Below are 25,524 nucleotides of genomic sequence, written 5' to 3' on the forward strand. Positions count from 1 at the left end.
AATGGTTTCTCTAATTTTTAAAGGAAACTTATGGGGAATCTGATCGTAGATTCCTCCTGCCTGCCTCTGCCCTAATCTGTAATTTAATAACTTGTTAAAAACTTTCTTTTAGTAATATGTAAATTAACTGCAGAGGCTAGTGGGGCGTGGTTTAGCCTTAGCTCCCAGTGGCCGGCAAGGCTAGTACACACCCCAGAAGCCTTACCAGTTAATTTACATACATTTCTAAAATAAAGTTTTTTTTAACAATTTATGTTAGGTTTCAGGATTATTAAATTGCAGATTAGGGCAGAGGCAGGAGGAATCTACCATCAGATCTATTTCTGATAGTAGATTCCTTATGGTAGGTTTCCTTTAATGCAGTGGTTGCCTGGTTGTGTACAATGATCCATTAAAAAGTATTGCACTTAGGGCAGCTGTACACCGTCCGTTCATACAACGACTGTTTTCACTGTCATGAGCCCTTATTCCAAAAAAAAAAAAATATGAATAAATTGACAAAGGGGAGTTTTTAGAAGTTGCCTCTCTACATATTCTGATACAGTCCAATGTTGTCAATTCCAAAACTTGTAGAGTCACAAGACTTTTTCAAGAAGTATGTAAGTTACAGATATACTGATATAAAGTAGTTATGACATATACAAAAGATATCTCAAATACATGATGGATGCGAGCCCCACCTCTGGGACCCTCTCTTATCACTAAACAAGGGTGTGCAAAACCAAAACAATAGTTTCAACCACTTGGGATCAACCATGTCCCATTTGAAAAAGACAACCAAGCAAATATAATAAGCTATAAGTGATCTCTGGTGGTTCTCACACATCACTGCACTGTGTGGGAGAAACTGTTTAATGAGATTAATTGAGTTTATTAATGCTATAAACATGGGATTGTCATATCTTGTCAGTCCTCAACTATGTTCTATGATAACATACAATATAACATAGCTAAAGGGGTTTTCGCACTTTAAAAACAACCTCTAAAGAGCCGATAATTCTAAAACAGGGGTAGTTGGGGTTATTTATTTTACTATTAGCCCCAGATGGTGTGAAATTAAAAAATAACCTTTAAGTAACTTGGTCCTTACCTCTGGTTTTAAGTGTTTTTTCCACAAATCAAAGTTAGGCGCTATCCACAGGATAAGGCCTAACCTGCTGATCGGTGGGGGTCTCATTGATAAGATCACGTAAACTAGGCATCCGATGGGGTCCTAGTTACCTCAATCTGGCCCCTCGTTGCTCCCAGAGAGTAATGGAGCAGACAGCTGCGCATGACCGTTCTGCTCCAAACATCGCGTGTTTTAGGCACCTTTCACGTTTTTTTTTTGTCGTATGCTACCCGTACCGTACTGTTTTGATACGTGTAGCGTACAGCCACATGCATTTCAATGGGCAAAACATCCACACATTTGACATATTGCCCAGGGTCCCGCACTGTACACGTGAAAGAGGTACAGATAGCTTGCTCTATCTTTCCCTGTAAGTACAGCAGTGCCACAATGCACAATGCCCCTTCTCTCTCCACCACGCGCCTGTATGCTTGCCTGGACAATTGTGTGAAAGAGACCTTAGGTTATAGTGGGTTTGAGCTGTCAATGTGATATCACTGCTGAGTTTCTATATTACAACAGTAGCCATCAGTAATGGGAGTAACCATTCGAACCGGTGGTGAGGATCAAGGTCGCTATAAATTCATATTATTTTTAGGTCATCTGGGATCAATGGTGAAAAAATAGCAATCCTGAACATTGCCTTCAATGTACTAGATTCCATCATCCCTATTGTATAATGGAGAGTTCCCGCTCCATTACATGATGACTTTTGTCCGGACCAGTTGTAGTGCAGTGTTTTAACTAAAAAAATTATGTCTTATCTACAAAAAAGTTTATAAATGTTTGATTAATGGGGGTGTCCTATCAAGAGAAATGGGTTTCCCAAAGCAACAGTCTTAATAAAACAACATTACACATGCATGAACATAACACTTTATTCACTTTATAGCCTATCAGTCCTATTAGATGATTCCAACATCCAGTGTCCACTATAGATCAGCTGAGCCGCAGTGAGATGATTCAGCCACTTCTCTTAGAAGGTAGTTGTCTGTTTTCTATTATTTTCTATCTGAATAGGATAGGATGATAATGGCTGTTCCGTGGAGGTCCTGGGTGGTGGACCCCTGACCTACTCTTAGATCAAAGATCCCCTTTAAGCAATACCCTATCAAATATTAAATTGTGCTCCCTAGAGCAGTATAAAGTATACAGTATGTTCTTCCATATTTTTTTGGAAACTTTAATAACTTTACTTGTCAGTTCTCAAGTACATAGTATGGTAACAATTAAAAATGAATCACATAGATGCTGTATGCCATATGTAATACCATATGGTAATGTCATGCACTACATGAGAACAAACAACACACCGATTTTCTTTCTTTTTAAAAAGCTCTTAACACAGATAAAGGGGTTTATAAGGATTAGCAAAACAGCCCCACTTATTTTCATGGGTTGTGTGTGGTATTGCAGTTGTGCCCCATTCACTGTGATGCGAGACACACATCTTGAACTGATGTTGTGCAGATTTTGAAATATTTTAAAGAGCTCCCCCTAATGGTAGCTTTAAGCAAAGAGAATCTTATAATTTAATTATATGGCTGTACAGTGCACATAAAATTCATATGAATATATCAAATCAAACACAAAAATCTGGAGAATCTACCACCATTACCCCTTATTACACCATGATGGATATACAGTATTCATCATGATCGAGTCCCCATAAGCCTACTGAGACAAAAAGACAAAAAACTGGGTCTCTCAGAATGTAAAAATGTGTCTCATTTGCCCAATATTCTAGTATGAAACATTTGGTTTAAAGTAATCAATTGTGTTCATAAAGCCTTATATAGGACCACCAAAAAATTGTCTATTATTTAATATAAAACTAATAAAAACTGCAGCCCAAAACAAATCTAATCTTTCAATACAATTTCGAAACTTTCCAAAGTATCTGGGGGATTGTCCTAAAATAACCAGAGAGAGCTCTAGAAGGTCAGACTGTATACCTAAGGATTTTGTTTTCTGTTAGAAAGTGTCTTTATACTTTAATAAAATTCAGACGGACGATGGGTTCAGTTCTACTGTATATTGCTGTGCTAAGACCTGAAAGACTGACAGGTGCGATAGGCTACAACTTTATCATAGAGAAAAAATAATAATAAAAAGAATAAATGTCAAAAACTGGGTAATAAAAAATCATAGGTAAAAGTTAAAGATTTTTTATTTCTAGTTACTGTAATACAAATATTGCAAGATACTATTTATCATCAAAATCAATGCACTTCAATCATTTTAATCTCCTTTCTTTATACGGTCCTAATTGCACATACCCCGTGTAGATGGCACTGGTATAACGATTATGGTAGGGGCACATTTCAGAGGACTATGCAATCTTGAAACACAGTTCCTTTAATATTGCACTTGGATTGTGTTTCTATGTGGAACAGAACCAGAGGTATCCAGTGTTAAATTTGAAGTCAGATCTGTGGAGACAATGCTATTTTGTAGTCATTGGAGGAAGGGGGGGGGGAATTGTGCTTTTGGCCCATGCCCCTCTCACTGCATATATATAACAGCTTCGGCCTCCTGATATATCCGGAGGGCTGCTGCACCGATCTGTTAATGCATGCTGATCCTGATATGTTGTAAGGACACGTCAGTAGGGGGAAGGAGTGTACACTGTCCTAATATGGAGAGTGACATTCCTGGGTCCTCAATACTGCCAAGCAATGTATGCGTTCGGCGGGGCTGTGGGGAGATATGCAATATGCTGCATGCACTCCCCATAGCTGTCCATTGACTGCGCTAGGCACATACATTGCTCAGCTGGAGGCTGCAGGACGAAAAGACGGAGCTTACTACCTCTTTCCATCCTGCTTTTTTTATGTACAGGTGGTTTAGTGTCCAGAATGAGGCCTCTGTCTGGCACTTTTTGTCAAGTTATAAGCTAAGCCAGTGATGGCGAACCTATGGCACTGGTGCCAGAGGTGGCACTCAGAGCCCTTTCTGTGGGCACTCAGGCCATCAGCCCTGGACAGAGTTCACCAAACAGGACCAAATCCACCAAATCTTCCTGCAGTCCTAGGCAACTTATGAGATGCTGCTCTCAGCGCTATTTTACTGCAACACTTCATTGACTGTTTTGAACTGCTTGAAAAGTGAGAAGGTGTTGATAGAACTGCATTATCTTTGGAGGTCCTCCTGCTGGACCCTCCATTCTTCCTAAACAGAGAGACCCTGGAGAGAAGCTACAATGATAGTCTGAATTTACCCACCTTCTTTCAACTGTATTGGTGGCATCAGGTGGCCAATACAATTAAAGAAGTGGAAGAACAGGTACCAATAAGTTACTGCTTAAAATGGAACATTGGCACATCAGGGTAAATGAGTGGGTTTTGGTTGTAGTTTGGGCACACGGTCTCTAAAAGGTTCGCCATCACTGAGCTAAGCGAATACGTCGGGTGCTTTCCCAAAGTATATGGTTAGAGTATACAAAAAACGTGATGTCTACTCACCCTAACTAAAAAATGTTTGATATTGAATGGGGTTGTCTAGGATTAAAAAACTTATTGGGGTAATGTAGTGCTCAAAACATGTCGGAAAATTCCTGTATTTTGAGCGAAGTTATTTTAATATGGGTCTATAGGGTATCAAAAAGTTTTATCAGAGTACCAGGATGATGTTCAGTTTTCGCTGTGGACCGGGCAGATCACTGTCCCTTTGCATGGTGGACAACAAATGTCCAGGGAGGAAAAACTTATTAGGAGCAGTGTGTGATCTCGGTCGAGTTTTCTATTTGCTTGTACTGCCCATCACTGCCTGCTTTTATTTATGTACAGGGGTCAGCAGTGATGCATTGGCTACAGCTCTGCACCTGCTACAGCAGGAGTTTCCAGCTGCAGCAGTTACATGGTGGTTGACTGTATAAAAATGCAGGTCGGCAGTGCGGGGTGGCACTGCAAATAGACAAGTGCACCAAGAGTATCAGTCCTTTGTGAGTTTATTAAAGAGATGAATTAAAAAACTTTTTAATTATTATTTTATAAGAAAATAATAATGACCACATACAACTGTGTTTGGGACGGTTATTTAACGGATATTTTGAGGAGTCTTTTGGTTTTACTTTCATTACTTCAAAATTCCTTTACAATCAATGCATTTTTTTCTCATTGAAATTGTTGCAATTGTAGACATATCTACAGTATGATATAGGACATTATTCTCAGTCAATACCCTCCATGAAATCCTCTACATTCCGACTCGCTTTGGTCTGAAACGGCTGATAACACTATACAATGGCTTCCAAATATAGATAAGGGAATTGCTTGGTTTAGTTTTCCTTTATTACAAAATTTCAGAGAGGGTAACAATAATTCTTCGGCTCGTCTTAATATGTTTGTCTATGTGATCTTATACAGATGAAGCTACTTCAGTTGCTGAATGTGAAAGCAGAGTTTCTTCTTTTCAGATTGCGACTGCCATAAAAAAAAACCCCACAAAGTAGCAATGCGAGGCCGGTAGACCGCTCTACTGTTTACAGATTCAGAACTAGACCCTGATGAAGGCGGCATTAACATCGGGAACATTTATACAATTAGCGGAGCAGAAACCATTAGAAATGTTTCATTGTCACGTCTTTATTGTTCTATTAACTTCCTTCTTAACAATGAAGGCTTCTATATCACGCTCGGCGCCCGTCTCTCCGATACTTACTCTGCCAGATGGAAGATTACAAGACTCTAATGCGGTTTCCACTCGTTTTCTGTCTGCAGAGAATAGGCGGTATATACTGGAAAGAGAGAAAGGAGGAGAAGTAATGAAGTCTTTATGCATTGCTTTATTCTAACCAAAATCCATCGGAAAATGAAATAGTCTTATTCCATCCTAATACCATTCCACAGTTTTGTAGGTTTTAAACTAGAACAGAATCAACAATGTGTTTCTTAGATGTTGCAGAAGAGTTTGATCTGCATAATTCCCGAAAACCAGAGCTTTCCATCTCCATCGTTCGGTATTTCTACATTATCATTAGAATTTCATTTGACCTACTAAAAATCTAAAGCTCACCATGATCTGATTTGCCGGAGACAATTTTCACTTTTCCTTTCATCTTCCTTGCCTGTTAAGCATATCCTAGCTAGTAAATTCCCACATGATATTAAAAAGTAGATCTCCATAATTAATTATTTTAATTTTGTGCCACTTTGAAATATTCAAGCATTTAACTATTTTTTGACGCTTTTATTCAAATTTGTAAAAAAAAAATTTTGTAGGAAAAAAAATAGATTTGTATAGGAAGGTTAAAGTTTAAGGTTTGTATTATACAACAGTTTATATATGAACCTTTAAACTACTTTAAAGGAAATCTACCACCAAGATAAAGGACTGTAAACCATGTACACTGACATACTGGTGTGTGCGTTCAAGGCTCCACTAAGTAGCCCGGTGCCCCTTAGGTTCATTTGCATAATTTAAAAAGCTTTTTTTGCAAAAAACAGGGCATACGGAGCTAAGAGAAGAGCAGATCCTGTCAGACTGTCAGTATGTCAGTGTGCTGGGTTTACAATTCTTCATCCTGATGCTAGATGTCCTTTAAGATTTTGATAAACTGATACGTTGGCCAGTTTTCGATAAAACACTTTCATGTCTCTGCATGTATATGTTCTTATGTCTTTGCCTCCTTTTGGAGCTCCAGCCTTCCCCTGTTGTCACCATGCTGCCCTCTGCATTTATACTCAACTGCTTCTCTCATGGCTTCAAAAACTATGAAATGTATATGCTTTGACAAAACTAAGTTTTTTTCATACATGCAATGAGTGCGGTAACGAAGAGCTTCAATATCTTCGATACACCATTTGTTTTTTAATGGGAAGAGAGAAGTCAAAAACCACCGAAAGAAGCTGTGTCCTAGTGGTTTCTATGGGACTTCTGATTTATTATGGTCTAAACCCGGAAGTCCCCAAGATACGGAGCAGATCAGGGGGACTTTTTAATTTTATAATTTGATGACTTAAGGCAGTCCAGAAGCAAATATAATGCTGCGAATCCTGTGGATAGAGCTTAAATTTTATTTTCTAAATTTTACCAAGAAGTACTAAATCCTGCCTACAGGTCATGTGATCCGCTGCAGTTTTTACACAAATTTTATATGGGCGACTTTTGTAGTTATCCTGGTAAAGATTTGTAATAGTGGTTAACTCCTTTAATGACACAACCCATTTAACTCTCAGCTTGACATGCCTAAATTTGTGTGTCAATCGCTTTTCAATGCAAAATTGTTTGTAGTATTGTGTCACTGTGTGAGACATCCTGTGATTGGTCTCTGCATTGCGTAATTTTCAAATAGTTATCTAGAGAGTAGCATGGATTAGACTGGTTTGGTTTAATGAGAGAGAGAGAGGAGTCCTTAAGTAAACTCAAGTCCATTAAGGGTTGGAAACACTTACTCTTAAAACTGCTCATCTTCTGGCTGACGGAACTAAACTCCATATTTCTGTTAGAGAATTTCAAATATCTTGCGTAACCAACAAGTTTTTTCCAAACTCTTGCCACCACTAGGGGGAGCATAAGAGTGTAGTCCATATACACTAAACTATTACTACAATATTCCATCACCTCATTATGATTAAAGGGGTTTTGACCTGAATAAATCCAAACATGGATTATTAAGAATGAATAAATTGATCACTTTTGCAATGTGGTTTACTCATTTTTTATATCTTTCTTAAGATTTACCACTCTTTTCTATATAAAATAAATAAAATTTGATTTCCAACCTTCATCCATACTATAAAGTCAGTTAAGTAAATGTACTGTATATTTAAAATCATAAATCAGCCCAGTGACATCGGTCCAGGCATAACAAAGCTATCGGTCCCTCAAAGGAACAACATGGGTTCCTCGGGTGAGCCAAATGATAACACTGTGTACTGCCGGTAGGAAGCAAAAGTCAATTTGAAATGAGTTCATAGTGTGAGGAGGCTTCATCTCTCAGAGAATATTTACATTTTTTATATATGCATAGAATAAATGATGAGAGGCAAATGTTTGACTGTATAACTTGACTATATATCACACATTATAGTTGTATTGTACATACTATACATACTTTTTGCAATGTAGCTTTAAAAAGATGGCATTTTATCATTTAGATATTACTTGATTTTTCTCTGCATTATTATCGCATGATGCCCCATTAATTTAAGAAGAACTCATTTATTTATGTGTTGCCTTATTCTGAGAGCTATAACTTATTTATATGTCAATATGGGGGCCCTATGCACGGTTATTTATAGGGCCCTCCTAAAACCCAAAACTGCACCAACTGGGAGAGCGGGAAGTAAGCTGAGTTACAATAAGTCAGATAAACACCTGGTACTGGCATCGAGCTCAGGCGTTTACTCTTTAGATACCACTGGCAAAGTCACCAGCAGCATTTATATTGAAGTGGCCGTGCGCAACTAATCTTACCTGCCATCTGGGCAGGGCATCACTTTGTGTGACATTGCCACTCCCCAATTATGTCTTCGGATGCGACAATAGCAGCTCATGTTGGTGCTGGTGTGCATGACTACAGGTAATTTAAATGCCACTGGCAACTTTACCAGCAGCATTTGACCAGTTAACACCGACAATCTGTGCCATCATGTATTGTGGGTGTTACTGATTGAGGTCCCGAGCAGCTGTTCTAGATTCGTGTTCAGCCGATCATCCTTGAGCAGCCTCAATGAGCATTTGGCAATCTGTCTTTACCTGTATAAGGCTCTGGTTGGTAATTTCAAATCATCTCCTGCTATGTCAGGACTAGGAAGGAGCATAGAGGGGGCTCAGAAAAGAACGGAGCATAGAGGGGGCTCAGTAAAGAGCGGAGCATAGAGGGGGCTCAGAAAAGAGTGGAGCATAGAGGGGGCTCAGAAAAGAGCGGAGCATAGAGGGGGCTCAGAAAAGAGCAGAGCATAGAGGGGGCTCAAAAAAGAGCGTAGCATAGAGGGGGCTCAGTAAAGAGCGGAGCAAGGGGGTGTTCAGTAAAGAGCGGAGCATAGAGGGGGCTCATTAAAGAGCGGAGCATAGAGGGGGCTCAGTAAAGAGCAGAGCATAGAGGGGGCTCAGTAAAGAGCAGAGCATAGAGGGGCTCAGTAAAGAGCGGAGGATAGAGGGGGCTCAGTAAAGAGCTGAGCATAGAGGGGGCTCAGTAAAGAGCTGAGCATAGAGGGGGCTCAGTAAAAGGCGGAGCATAGAGGGATCTCAGTAAAGGGCTGAGCATAGAGGGGGCTCACTAAAGAGCGGAGCATAGAGGGGGCTCAGTAAAAGGCGGAGCATAGAGGGATCTCAGTAAAGGGCTGAGCATAGAGGGGGCTCAGTAAAGAGCCGTGCATAGAGGGGGCTCACTAAAGAGCGGAGCATAGAGGGGGCTCAGTAAAGAGCGGAGCATAGAGGGGGCTCAGAAAAGAGCGGAGCATAGAGGGAGCTCAGAAAAGAGCGTAGCATAGAGGGGGCTCAAAAAAGAGCGTAGCATAGAGGGGGCTCAGTAAAGAGCGTAGCATAGAGGGGGCTCAGTAAAGAGCTGCGCATAGAGGGGGCTCAGTAAAAGGCGGAGCATAGAGGGATCTCAGTAAAGAGCAGAGCATAGAGGGGGCTAAGTAAAGAGCAGAGCATAGAGGGGGCTAAGTAAAGAGCAGAGCATAGAGGGGCTCAGTAAAGAGCGGAGGATAGAGGGGGCTCAGTAAAGAGCTGAGCATAGAGGGGGCTCAGTAAAAGGCGGAGCATAGAGGGATCTCAGTAAAGGGCTGAGCATAGAGGGGGCTCAGTAAAGAGCCGCGCATAGAGGGGGCTCAGTAAAGAGCGGAGCATAGAGGGGGCTCAGTAAAGAGCGGAGCATAGAGGGGACTCAGTAAAGGGCGGAGCATAGAGGGAGCTCAGTAAAGTGATTATAAGCACAAGTGCCACACATTTTATACAGCTGTGAAACCTCTTGAATTCTGTTTATTTCCAGACTGCATCTTGAAGAGGTCATCTTTTAGAGTAGGTCCTATTTATACTTTTATTTGACAGGTTTGTCTGCATTCTATCAGGTCTGCAGATGTTTGCACAGGCTTGCAGTAATCTCATTACAGAGTAATTAAAAATGTGATGTACAACAAATGACCATTAAACCGTTACACAAACTCCAAATGCCATTCACATGCCCAAGGAATAAGAGAAAGTGCTGAGAGATCAGCGGATATCCATTTGAAAAGCAGCTAGGATATGCTCAATTTTCCTGTGGTGACCCACAAGGGGAATCTGAGTACTACACATATGGTTGCCTATTTAGAGCAGGACAGGTCCTCTAGAGCAGTGGTCCCCAAACATTTTGTATTCGGGGATCAGCTGCACCCAAAAAAAATTTTTCCAGGGACCGGACCCATGGTCTCTGGAAAAAAAAATGGTGTGCACAGAAAATACCCCACATCTAACCCGACCCATATAATATGTAATTTTCTGCAACCGCGTTCTAAAAATCCCCATTTTATGTAGTTTTGTAAAACCGCTTCCCGTTACTATAGCCCCCCTGATAGTGCCCCTTGTTTTTGTAGTCCCCACCCTTTTCTGTATACCCCCTTTATAGTTCCCCTTTTGTGTAGCCCCTCCTGATAGTGCTCCTTTTCCAGTAGCCCCCTTTTTTTATCACATATACTCAAGTATAAGTTGACATGAGTATAAGCCTAATTTTATCACAAAATAGGCTGGGAAACTAATTGACTTGAGTATAAGCCTAGTGTGGGAAATGCAGCTTCTACTCATAAGCGATATGAGTAATATCCTCATTAATAAAATGTCCAAAGCAGAGCATCCACAAATATGCACAGCCCCCAATAGTAATGTCCTCTGTCCAGTCCCCTATAGCAGTGATGGTGAACCTTTTGGAGAAGGAGTGCCCAAGCTACAACCAAAACCTACTTATATGTCGCAAAGTGCCAACATGACAATTTAGGCAGTAACTGATTGATCTCTGCTGTATCAAGTTTTAATTGTATTGGCATCCTGAGGACACCAACACAATAGAAAGATGATGGAGAAGTTTGGATTGTAGCTTCCTTCCAGCAGGAGCTCCAATGACAATCCATCTCTATCCGCACCTTCATGCTCCTCCTGTAGTGCTGGCAGCCAAGGATGTCGCTTTAAAATAGCACTGAGCTTGGCACGTCCTGGGCTGTGTTGGATCACAGGAGAAAGCTATCTGGCAATTTATGAGTTGGGGTGAAGGCCTGGGTGCCCACAGAAAGGGTTCCGAGTGCCACCTCTGGCACCTGTGCCATAGGTTTGCCACCACTGCCATATAGTAATGTCCCCAGCACACTTCCATGGTAATGTCCACCATGGGTATATTGCTGCCCAGCCCCCATGGTAATGTCCCTTCCCAGCCCCCATGGTAATGAAAGCTTTTTATCATTTTTTATGAAATTATTTATTGGTGACATGATGGCAAAAAACTGTAAATTCATACATATGGACTTCTTTTAAATTATAGGGTATTTCGTCAGATCAGGCGCCTTGGGACATGGAGAAACTTAATATATTTATGATTATTTGGATTCAAAGAAAAGGGAGGTCATTTCTTTTTATTTTTTAGCCCCCCCCCCCCACCCCCAAGTATGTTTGAACCAAAATGGCTCATACAATATACTGACATACAACTGTATTGCAGTATACTGTCACTGTGTTGCCTCTGGCAGGGTCCAATTCTGGTTGCCCTATGACATCTAAAAGAGCCTCAGGGAGAGGCCACCGGCTGTCATAGATACTGATTGCTGCTCACACACCGAGGGGGGCGATCTCGTCCAATATGGTAGCTTGTTCGGCAACGGCACTTAAAAGGTTAACAGCTGCAATCAATGCTATTGTGTTGTGATATCTACAGGCAGTTTTTTAAATTTATTTTTTACATTTACTACTGACAGTACTGTAGAAAGTATATGAATAATAACTTACTTTTTTACAGGAATTTTCCCATCTTGATTGACCTGAAGCTTCAGCTTTGTGTATCTGAAAAGATCAGAAAAGATAATATTTTTATGATGTTCATACTGTGAAAAAAAAAAATATATATTGCTTTTTGGGGATATTCTCTTTCGATTAGTATGTTGGATAATAAATGAATTGTCAGGGCCAAGACAGACGGAGAAGCAAACCTGCAGCATAATACTGCGAGTAATCTTCTAAGATTAACAAACAGCAGAGTTTAATTGATTTGTGCAAAGCATAAAAGAAATGTAAATGTCAAGCGTTGCGCTCACACTATGATCTGCTCCCCTCCAGATGCCATTACTGCAGAGGTCTCACACTCAGTGCTTTCTGGTCCACCTTTAGCAGGAGCTTCATATCATTTAACATCATATTTCACATCACTGGTTAAGACTTTTATCCATTTAACTTCAGATCAGATTATGGAAGATTTCTATAGGCTAACAACCCATTGCAAAAGTCAGGACTATAACTCTGCCCGATCCCAAACAGTTCATTTCTTATTCTGTTCAGATTGAGATTTTTGTTTGTGTGGTGATGGGTATTACTACTACTCAGGACCCCAAATAAAACAAAAAACATTCAGGGGCATGTTTCAAAATGTTTAGATAATACACACAGTGATGTCACAGAACAGCGATAATATACACAGTGATGTCACAGAACAGAGATAATAAACTCAGGGATAGTAAACACGGTTAATTAGCAGCACATGGATAACACATACAATGATGTCACAGTACTCAGATAATACGCATAGTGACATTAGTGACACATTAGTGACATTACACATAGTGTTGCCACGGTACAGAGATAATAAACACAGTGATGTCACAGTAAAGGAATAATACACACAGTGATGTCACCGTACAAAGATAATACACAAAAAGAGTCTACAGGGATAATACAGAGATAATATACACAGCGACGTCACCAAAGATAAGGCACTGGGATAGTACTTGTTTAATACACAGTGATGTCACAGTACAAGGGTAATACACACAGTGATATCACAGGACAGGGTTAGATATACAGTGATGTCACAGTACAGAGATATTAAAATCAGTGATGTACAAGGATAATACACACAATGATGTCACAGTACAATGATAATGTAACAGTGATGCCATATTACAAGGACAATAGACACAGTAATGTCACAGGACAGGGATCATACACACAGTAATGTCACAGTACAGGGACAAAAGACACAGTGATGGCACAGTACAGGGATAATACACACAGCGATGGCACAGTACAGAGATATTAAACTCAGTGATGTCACAGTACAAGGATAATACACACAGTGATGTCACAGTACAAGGATAATACACACAATGATGTCACAGTACAGGGATGATACACACACAGTGATGCCATATTACAGGGATAATAGACATAGTGATGTCACAGTAAAGGGATAATAGACACAGTGATGTCACAGGACAGAGATAATACACACAGTGATGTCACAGCTAATGGATAATGTACACTGTGAGGCAACAGTTACATCCACTGAGTAATGGTACAGCACATGAATGATACTAAAAACCACACCAGATGGGATGATCTACATCATGATATTGAACGATAAAAATACAAATGCTGCAGGATAAATAACTAATGTACACAGCTCTATGGTTCATACCAAGTTATCTCCCGTTAGACATGGTTTTACATTATTTATAACAGAAAAGGTAGCGCAGCGCTCCACATCACAATAATTACCAGTAACATGCCAGAAGGGAGCCTCCCTACATGTTACCCTATGGGGAATGCAAGACCTTCTGTAATTGGTTTCCATATAGTGGCGGATGAACCTGAGTTCAATTTTGCATATGAACTTCCAGTGTCATCACTAAGTTCTGACTCTGAGATGAAATTGTCTGCTGGTTGATAAGCCCCATAGCTGCTGCTATGTCTGGTAGCTGTGCTCATGCACTCAGTGCATTATTATCTCTAGTTATCAGGTTGAGGACACATGGGAACATTTAGTGAGTGACAAACATAAAGCAAAATCAAACCCTTGACTCATTAAATCCTTAGGAATAAATGGTCTAATAACTTGGTAACAGCCTGGACTGCAGCCAGGGAATATCAGCGCACAGCGAGGCCGTCAATAACCCGTCCTGATACCGCCCGCGCGTCCAATACCGATCCTCTAATGAACTGCATATACAGACCTGGCTTCTGGTGTTTTTATTTGCTTTTATAGTCGGTCCCCTACTTAAGAACGCCTGACTTTCATACAACCCCTAGTTACAAACAGACCTCTGGATATTGGTAATTTATTGTGCTTTAGTCCTAGGCTACAATGATCAGCTGTAACAGTTATCACAGGTGTCTGTAATGAAGATTTATTGTTAATCCTGATTCATTTGACAACCCAACATTTTTAAAATCCAATTGTCACAGAGACCAAAAAAAATTTGTCTTAAGAACAAACTTACAGACCCTATCTTGTATGTAACCTGGGGACTGCCTGTATATGGAACTTTATGGATCCTATAAAAAATATTTTCAGAAATTGACAGAATGGGGGTCATTTACTAAGGGCCCGATTCGCGTTTTCCCGACGTGTTACCCAAATATTTCCGATTTGCGCCGATTGTACCTGAATTGCCCCGGGATTTTGGCGCACACAATCGGATTGTGGCGCATCGGCGCTGGCATGCACGCGACGGAAATCGTGGGGCGTGGCGGAACGAAAACCCGCCGCATTTAAAAACCGAAAATGTGTTGCTTGGGAAGCGCTTACCGTCACCTGGTCCAGCTCGGTGTATTCCGGCACGTTCAGATGATTTTCAGCGCAGCGGCGCCACCTGGTGGACGGCGGAGGAACTACCTTCATAAATCCCGTCCGGACCCGAATCCTGTTCAGAGAACGCGCCGCTGGATCGCGAATGGGCCGGGTAAGTAAATCTGCCCCAATATGTTTGTGTATATCCATCAGCTGCTTTTCCTTCCAAAAAGTTTCTTTAGTTCCGCTTAGAGAAAAAAGGGGCTACCAGATTTCAAGAACAACCACTGTCCAATATAAAACTGAACGTTTATTCATACATCTTAAATCTATACAAAGGATTCATTTTAAAGAGGACCTGTCAAGTTGAGTTGGGACCCTAAACCAACTACAGGTCCTTATGGACCTGTATTTTAGGGTCCCAAATCGACCTTTTTGAAGTCTGTACATAGAGAAAAATTTAAAAAAATAAAGAAACTTTTATACTTACCTAGATGTGAGTCCGATGAGGCACATCAGAAGATCCAGCGTCGGAGCCTCATCTCGCGATGCGGCAAGTGAGGCATTACCAGTATTTACTTGCCGGAAGGCGAGAGGAGGCTCTGGCATACCTACCAGTGATTGGAAGTCTGGCTCTTCTTAGTGAGCTGGCTCATTAGGCTCTGCTCACTAAGAAGAGCTGATTCTTCTGGCTCCTGTACAGCTCCCTATTAAATACCTAATAGGGAGCCTCAGGCCAGCCAGTGCCCCATAAATACGTAATAGGGAGCCTCAGGCCAGCCAGTGCCCCACTCCACACCACCCCAAACCAGATTTTATAAGGGTGCGGTGAGCCATTTTGGGGCAGGGCTAGGTTAGCTATTGCTCACTGAAGGGAGCCGACTCCCATCGCTCACGCAAGTGAGCTGACTCTTTGCGCGGGTCGCTTAAAAATCATACAGGGCGATTTGGGACACTAAACCAGTCATCCGTTAGGACCTGTTGGTGGTTCAGTGTCCCAATTCACCCTGACAGGTTTCCTTTAAATATATACACAGGAGTCATAAGTCCCATGACCCCCTTTTATTTTAAAAAATAAAACTTATTTGAAAACCCCAGGAAATAATAAGTGAGGGGCCTATCTTTTAGGGTATGTTCAGGACCAAGACTGTCATCTTAAAATCTGCCATATCATATCATATCAAGAACAGATTTTTCCAAAGAGTAAGTGGTCATGTAGCGCATCAGAGAAGACCACAATTGTCTACGAAATCAATTGCCACAATCAGATTTGAAACATCTCTTGTGGTTCAAAAGTTATATATTATAGAAATAAATGATAGAGTTTTATGTGGGCTCATAACTATTGAATCCAGGACATTCAGTTCTGTGTTCAGTCCCATGGACAGCACGCCCAATAGCCTTACATCACAGGGTATGTTCCCAGTTGCTGTTGCAACTTTTTAGGTTGATAACTTTTGAACCTATTACAGAAATTGACAGAATGGGCCAGATTTACTTACCCGGTCCATTCACGATCCAGCGGCGCGTTCTCTGCGCTGGATTCGGGTCCGGCCGGGATTTATTAAGGCAGTTCCTCCGACGTCCACCAGGTGGCGCTGCTGCGCTGAAGTTCCCTGGAACGCACTGGAATACACCGAGCCGGGCTGAGTGAAGGTAAGTGCAAGCTCCGCGACACATTTTTTGTTTTAAATGCGGCGGTTTTTCCGAATCCGTTGGGTTTTCGTTCGGCCACGCCCCCGATTTCCGTTGTGTGCATGCTAGCACCGATGCGCCACAATCTGATCGCGTGCGCCAAAATCCCGGGGCAATTCAGGGGAAATCGGCGCAAATCGGAAATATTCGGGTAACACGTCGGGAAAAACGCGAATCGGGCCCTTAGTAAATGACCCCCATTATGTCTATGTATATCCATCAGCTGCTTTTCCTTCCAAAAAGTTTGTTTAGTTCCGCTTAGAGAAAAAAGGGGCTACCAGATTTGACCCTATTGCAAATCTGATTATAGCAATTCATTTCTGAAACAATGTAGGTCTTCTTTGTTTTGTACATGACCACCTGTCACAGGATACTGTAGGTCATAAGCATCAGATTGTGCATTGAGCTGGTGGCTAATAACTATACAGTAAATGGCGGTGGAAGGGACTTCAGCTATACTACACAACTGTCTCGACCTCCCCTCTCTGTTTTTATGCCGGACCCTACAACTGATCAGTACAGAGGCGGAATGCTGATCCACGCAGTTATTACCGAGGCACTCAATGCCAGACAGCTGCTTCAAAGCTTCTTTATATAAAGAAGTGGTTCCATGTTCAGGAGATTTCTTCTGATGTCTTCTGCAAAAAAAAAAACAATGTCCAGCCTCTACCTGGTCCTCATAGATGAGATGTTTTGACTTTAAGCAAAAAAAGTAACATCCCTCCCCGTCCATATTCGCTTCAGTAAAAATGTTTAGAGACAGCAAAGATTCATCCTTATATGTCCCTTCTCCAGAGTCCTGGGTCCTGACAATGCACAAATTGCACATAATGACTTTCAGCCTAGAAGGCGAGGGCTGTATACCCAGGAGTGCCAGGCTCAAGCAGATGACGGCATCTGTAATCACAATAGGCATCCCCATTGTAGATTTCTCTGCTTGTAATGGGACAGCCTCTTCAGTCCTGTTTAATCTCCTCTTCATATATTGAGCTGAGAATCCCTATCTCCTCCTCAAGCATTCTTCACCTGATTCAGAAGTTTAAAGCAAGATAAAGCTCTATATAATGCAAATATTTGCATCCATTTGTCTCAGACATGGTGATCATAGTCAAGTTTATGTAAATTTATGAAAATAACTAATAAAATCTGTCATCACATTAGTACATTTCAGACTTTATTTTACATATTTTTTGTATTTTTTTTTTGCAGCTATTGTGTACATCATTGACTTAATTATGGATAGAAATGTCCTTTCCTATTGGACCAACAAACCCTAAAACATGGTTTTGGGTAATTTGGTCTGAAACTAACTGTTCTAGCAGCCACTCTCAGCTGGGTGTTTCTTCCCAGGGTCTTTTGCTCTGATACTCTCTATACTCTATTGTGCTTTTAAAGTGATTCTGACTTTTGCTGCTTCCTATTGAGCCCTGTCCTACAATTTTGTACCTTGCCGTCATTTTGGTTTAAAATCGGTTTGCCTGACCAAGCTACTTGTCTGTCTCTCGTAATTGTCTTTCTGTTTTGTACATGAACCCAGTCCTCTGAGATTAGCACAGGGTTGGCAAGTAGGCAGGAACAGAGGTTTTGGGAAGATGCAGGATTCACACTTCCTCCATGTCTTGACATTTTGGGGGAGATTTATCAAATTGTTGGTGCAAAGACCTGTGCAGTGTTAGACTACCCGGTCTTATTCTGCCCTGGAGTAGAATTATCTGGTGTACAGCTCTGCCAGCCATCTTTCCCTGAGGCCACACCAAGTCCGAACACTACCTTAAAATGGGCTAAAAGTCTTGATGAATGCTTCATAAATAGATTCAGGTGCAAATGATTCCATAATTCTAGCGTAGACAGATTGATATAGCTCCCCATTATATCACAAGGTCTGGGGGCACATTTATCATACACTGGCACTAAGCGGTTCCAACAGGTAACTACTACGTCCAGTCTGACCTTGGGCCCCTCTTCACACCTTTCCATGCCCACATGGGGGAAATAAGTGCAATTCCTGGCTGTGCACCAGGAATTGCGCCTATTTCAGTGTTTGTACGGCAGATTTCAGGTGTGCAGTGCAAGCCCTGATAAATGTGGCCCCTGTATAATTTATGTGGCTGTTCAGTGTCAGTGTTATGTACTAAAGATAGTTTTGCTAGGATGTTGCAAAACGGTATTTGACTGGTTTCAAGAGAAACTTGAGTCATGAATTAAATGCAGTCTATGTTAACATATGAGGACTCACTTGTAGTTTGCATTATATATATATATGGTTATCAATGGGACAGAGTGCAAGTCAAAAAACCATATAGAAGGGTAATTTATTTCTACAGAGAATATGATTTCACATTTCGCATCCTAAGAATGACAGTCTGATGGGATGGGGGCTTTTAAATTATATGCTTCTTGCCCATTTCAAAGAATATCCAATGCAGCATTGTGAATCCAAAACCATATTACAGAGGTGTTCCCTCGCAGAAGTAATACGGCACTTGATAGAATATAACACAATGGATGGGAAGAATCTGCTGGATTCCACATGAATTGGAAAGTGATAACTTTGTCTGTCTCTATATAGATGAAATAAGAAGTAAGGACATGAACCCATAGACTTCTATCAGTGTCATATAACAGCTCCATTCAACTTAGAACAGCGAAGACAACTTTTCATTACACAATGAGAATGCTAGAAATATATCCATTCCCTTTAAAGAGTAACTAAACCTATGAAGCTATATGTTTATTTCACTAATTAATAAAGGAATTGATCATAATAAACTTTATTATATACAGGCCGGTCCCCTACTTAAGAACACTCGACTTACATACGACCCCTAGTTACAAACGGACCTCTGGATATTGGTAATTTATTGTGCTTTAGTCCTAGGCTACAATAAACAGCAATAGCAGTTATCACAGGTGTCTGTAATGAAGCTTTATTGTTAATATTGATTCTTATGACAACCCAACATTTTTAAAATCCAATTGTCACAGAGACCAAAAAAGTTCTGGCTGGGATTACAGTGATAAAATATACAGTTCCTATTTACATACAAATTCAACTTAAGAACAAACCTACAGACCCTATCTTGTATGTAACCCGGGGACTGCCTGTACTTTATTAGGTAAAGCAGATTCTCTCTGCCTTGTTTTTTGCTCCTCCTTCTGCAGTAAGTATTAAGAAAGCATTTAGGGCTCCGTCCAATTCATACATATAAGAAGACTAATGACTAAAACTTTTCATACCTTATTTCCCTTAATGATTCAGCTATCTCAGACTGTCCATAAAGAGTTATATAATTAAAGACTTTATCAGGCTTCATTAGGCTTCTGTTATGCAGTAAGGGAATGATTTAAGATGAAGTACAGCCCTAAGGGTAAACCGCTGTCCCTACCTAAATGCCTAGCCTACCCCAAGCAGTAAGTGGTAACTGGTTGACGTACCCTTCCAGCACCAAACATAGAGATAAAGACTGAATAATACAAATGTAGAAGAGTAGTCTACAAATAAAGTTCAGAACCAAGAGAACAATGTAGTACAATATTGTAAGGAAAATGGATGGACAGAAAACAGGCAAAAGGTAAAGCAATCCAGGATACAGAAGTCAAGATGAATTAATTGTTATGGGATGTCAAAGTCTTTGTCCACAAGGTGTTTGGAACAGGCCATTGACATCCTGACAAGACAGACTAGCAGAGGAGAAATGTCAGTGGAAGAAGATTCTGTCAAATTCATGTTATATAAAACCCAAAGTAAAATCAACGAGGGGACAGACGGGTGTGGTGGTAATAAATTAAGAGAGTCAGGAGTGGAATAAAGCACTGTGCAGACTAGTAAGGACAGAATGTAACACAAAATCACACTTATTAGCCATATGTTAAGCTGAAGCCCTAATGGGCTGGGATGTTATAGCTTCTTTATCCATTTTTTTAGTTGTATACAGGAAGAGAAAGCCGATTTACACAAATTGCTTAAATAAGCTAAGAGAGGCAGGGGAAAAAAGGACAAAAGAATATATTTTAAAGTATAATACAAATTGCAATATAATCTTCACTATTGAATCAGAAGAGGTATGGCAAATATGATTGTGCCAATCGATTTCTGAGACACGAGAAAATGGAGTCCAGATTCTAATTCAATCGGAGATTCAAGGTGGGACACATATTAGTGGAACGGAGAGCAGTTTTCTGGCTTATGGGATTGTAATTTGTTTCCACAGAGAACATGTTTTTACATGTTAGGAATCAGAGGTTGAATGGATTGGAGATTTTTAAATTATATATATGCTGTTTGCCCATATATTCTGCTTGTCCATATATTCTGCTTGCCCATATATTCTGCTTGCCCATATATTCTGCTTGTCCATATATTCTGCTTGCCCATATATTCTGCTTGTCCATATATTCTGCTTGTCCATATATTCTGCTTGCCCATGTCAAAGTTTATCCAAAGCACAATTGTGAATCCAAAAACATATTACAAAGGTGTTCCACCAAAAAAGTACCTAATATGGCACTTGGTATGACAAATGTGATACTATGGATGTAAAGATTTTATGGATTCCACATGAATTGGAAAGCAATAACTCTGCTTATGTATTGTATATGAAAGCATAGGACATGAACCCACAGACTTCTGTAGGTGTTATATGATAGCTCCAACCTGAACAGTGAATCTAAACAGCTTTAGTATTCATTACACAATGAGAAGAGAAGAAATATTTGATCCTTCGCCTTCAAGTAAATTGAGTAAATATAAGTTTCAACGTCATACTATGACCTTTCACTATGGGATGAAATGCTTTTGGAAATCCTGGAATGAACCTTCAGATATCTTATCAATTACACTTTTTTTCGCTTTTTTTTCCCCAGACATGAAAATTGGATTCTAATAATATCTGAAGAAGAATACAGTGAAAATGCTAAAATACATCATTACCTACCGCAGGATGCGCAAGTATTCAATAGGTTTAGGGGCTATGCTCACCTTTGCTAGCTTTTTTATGCCTATTGTATTTATTAAGAGCCTGAAATCATTTCACTAACCGGGCATGTATGTCTACACATATAGCAACCGGGCATGTATGTCTACACATATAGCAACCGGGCATGTATGTCTACACATATAGCAACCGGGCATGTATGTCTACACATATAGCAACCGGGCATGTATGTCTACACATATAGCAACCGGGCATGTATGTCTACACATATAGCAACCGGGCATGTATGTCTACACGTATAGCAACCGGGCATGTATGTCTACACATATAGCAACCGGGCATGTATGTCTACACGTATAGCAACCGGGCATGTATGTCTACACGTATAGCAACCGGGCATGTATGTCTACACGTATAGCAACCGGGCATGTATGTCTACACATATAGCAACCGGGCATGTATGTCTACACATATAGCAACCGGGCATGTATGTCTACACATATAGCAACCGGGCATGTATGTCTACACATATAGCAACCGGGCATGTATGTCTACACATATAGCAACCGGGCATGTATGTCTACACATATAGCAACCGGGCATGTATGTCTACACATATAGCAACCGGGCATGTATGTCTACACATATAGCAACCGGGCATGTATGTCTACACATATAGCAACCAGGCATGTATGTCTACACATATAGCAACCAGGCATGTATGTCTACACGTATAGCAACCGGGCATGTATGTCTACACATATAACAACCAGGCATATATGTCTACACATATAGCAACCGGGCATGTATGTCTACACATATAGCAACCGGGCATGTATGTCTACACATATAACAACCAGGCATGTATGTCTACACATATAGCAACCGGGCATGTATGTCTACACATATAGCAACCAGGCATGTATGTCTACACGTATAGCAACCGGGCATGTATGTCTACACATATAACAACCAGGCATATATGTCTACACATATAGCAACCGGGCATGTATGTCTACACATATAGCAACCAGGCATGTATGTCTACACATATAGCAACCAGGCATGTATGTCTACACATATAGCAACCAGGCATGTATGTCTACACATATAGCAACCAGGCATGTATGTCTACACATATAGCAACCGGGCATGTATGTCTACACATATAGCAACCAGGCATGTATGTCTACACATATAACAACCAGGCATGTATGTCTACACATATAGCAACCGGGCATGTATGTCTACACATATAGCAACCGGGCATGTATGTCTACACATATAGCAACCAGGCATGTATGTCTACACATATAGCAACCAGGCATGTATGTCTACACATATAGCAACCGGGCATGTATGTCTACACATATAGCAACCGGGCATGTATGTCTACACATATAGCAACCGGGCATGTATGTCTACACATATAGCAACCAGGCATGTATGTCTACACATATAACAACCGGGCATGTATGTCTACACATATAACAACCGGGCATGTATGTCTACACATATAACAACCGGGCATTTATGTCTACACATATAACAACCAGGCATGTATGTCTACACATATAGCAACCAGGCATGTATGTCTACACATATAGCAACCAGGCATGTATATCTACACATATAGCAACCAGACATGTATGTCTACACATATAGCAACCGGGCATGTATGTCTACACATATAACAACCAGGCATATATGTCTACACATATAACAACAAGGCATGTATGTCTACACATATAACAACCAGGCATGTATGTCTACACATATAGCAACCAGGCATGTATGTCTACACATATAACAACCAGGCATGTATGTCTACACATATAGCAACCAGGCATGTATGTCTACACATATAGCAACCAGGCATGTATGTCTACACGTATAGCAACCGGGCATGTATGTCTACACATATAACAACCAGGCATGTATGTCTACACATATAGCAACCGGGCATGTATGTCTACACATATAGCAACCGGCCATATATGTCTACACATATAGCAACCGGGCATGTATGTCTACACATATAGCAACCGGGCATGTATGTCTACACATATAACAACCGGGCATGTATGTCTACACATATAGCAACTGGGCATGTATGTCTACACATATAACAGTCAAACCACAAAGGGGAACAATATATACAACAAATGCTCCAAATGGGCACATGAAACATTAATACAATAAATCAGAAAGAACCATGTGCTATGCCAAGAATACAAATTTTATTAATACATAGAAAAACACACCAAAAAAAGGGGAATAAAAACATTTAAAAAGGAACACAGTCCTCTATACATAACCAGAGGGAGGGTAGGGTATATGATAAGTACCCATAAAGACCAACCTCCCTATACAGCCCCCAAACCTTTTAAACCTGTCCAGCAAATGCAGTATAGCAAGTAACAAGCCAAAAAGCCAAAAAAAAAAAAAAGGTATATGCCAGAAGTACCAATGGAATGTGCTGCCCTGCAAAGGCAGGGGAGCCAATATAGCAAAAGGTAAAGTATGTGCAATGATAGTTACCAATAGGCGCTGGGCTGGCAGGGAAAAAGGGGGAGAATGGGGGCTGGATGAGGCCCCACGCGTATCGCCACACCCAGTGGCTTCCTCAGGGGTAACTGGTGTGATGGGTGACACAGTATAAATACCTGTATGAATAAAATTAGTGGTGGCAGGTGTGGAGCGCCATGATGGAAAGATGGGCGCTCTGCTTGCTGCTTAATGTGGTGCGCATGCGCCTATTTTTTGGTGCGCATGCGCCTATTTTTTGGTGCGCGTGCGCCTATTTTTTGGTGCACGTGCGCCTATTTTTTGGTGCACGTGCGCCACATTTCGAGTGTCATTGGTCACATGATCTGACGTCATGTGACCAAATATAACGGCATGCCAGCGCCGCATTGATGAGATGCAAGAGCGATGCTTCTGCGCGCAGAGCGCCCACGATGATTGTATGTGTCCTATATGGTTGTTGCTCCAAAAGGATATATGATAAAGAAGGGGAATACTATAAAAAGGTAAAAATATAAAAATACCTCGGGAAGTGCACAAATGTTAATATCAATGAGTTAATCAACAAGTGAATGAATGAGTACATAAATAGGTAATTGGTTAATGTGCGATAGTATATACATACTTTTTATAAAAATGAATAAAGATTCTTGTGTGATGCGCATGATTCAAATATGCAAAACATATAGCAGCAACAATATATATATATACATGAACATGCATCATAGATGAAACATAAAGCAAAGAAAACTACTACCCCAACAACACATATAATAACAGACACATACATGGGCCCATGTACACACGCGCACACACACACATACACAGAGTACACACACCTGAAGAACCACCTTAGTTGAAGACATCAAAAAGGGAGAACATATATCAAAAGTACACAAATACACGTATCTCCCAATATCTATGCTGGTCACGGAAATTAAACTACAGACAAAAAAGGATAAGGATGACAGGCGAGTCCCGGGTCCGCTGGAAAGGAGACCCAAATATTTGAAAAGTTATTTCTGCCGGAGGATGGAGCAACCAGAGGTCGGACGAGCCAGAGTGAGGGAAGTGAAGAAAAATGGAATGCATATGAGGCAAAGCACAGGGACCTGCTGGGTACCAGATGAAAGAAGAGATATAACAAATATACTATAGAATGTACAATTACACATACAGGAATAAATAACGAAATTGTAGGGAGAAAGACCACCAAATTAATAGTGTAAAGTGTGGTGTAGGAAATATAAACCGGAAAAGTGAGTGAAGGGGATGATGATATTGAAGAAGGGAGACCAAGAATTGGAAAAGAGGAGAGATGGAGGGGTGCGCACGGTGGGAAGTGACAAAAGCTGCGAGATAGGTGCAGAGTGAGACACGACCGCAAGGGTGAAGAAACACAGTAAGCAGAAAACCAAGTGGAGTGTGTACAATGTAGGGAGTCACACCACGAGAGCATAAAAACAAATATATCATAGGGCTGTCGTGTAAAGCGTGGCTCAAGAATGTGACAAAACCATAATAAAAGATGAAGGATAGAAAGTCTAAAGGTGGAAAGAAAATCA

The 25,524-nt window shown here is 40.7% G+C and overlaps 1 protein-coding gene across 3 annotated transcripts in view; it reads right to left on the bottom strand.

The window, feature by feature from the left end:
* The window catches only part of PLCB1 (phospholipase C beta 1), a 457,336-nt gene that overhangs the window by 149,197 nt on the left and 282,615 nt on the right, over positions 1-25,524 (bottom strand). For all 3 annotated transcript variants that reach the window (XR_011854040.1, XM_072140489.1, XM_072140490.1), the window contains 2 exons: positions 12,032-12,085; positions 5,774-5,849 (listed from right to left, as the gene is read on the bottom strand). Coding sequence is in view for 2 of the 3 variants with exons in the window: in XM_072140489.1 (XP_071996590.1) it covers positions 5,774-5,849; positions 12,032-12,085 (130 nt within the window). In the remaining variant the exon portion in view is untranslated. The remainder of the gene's footprint in view (positions 1-5,773; positions 5,850-12,031; positions 12,086-25,524) is intronic.

Source organism: Engystomops pustulosus, chromosome 3, assembly GCF_040894005.1.
Source record: "Engystomops pustulosus chromosome 3, aEngPut4.maternal, whole genome shotgun sequence".
Classification (NCBI taxonomy): Eukaryota; Metazoa; Chordata; class Amphibia; order Anura; family Leptodactylidae; genus Engystomops; species Engystomops pustulosus.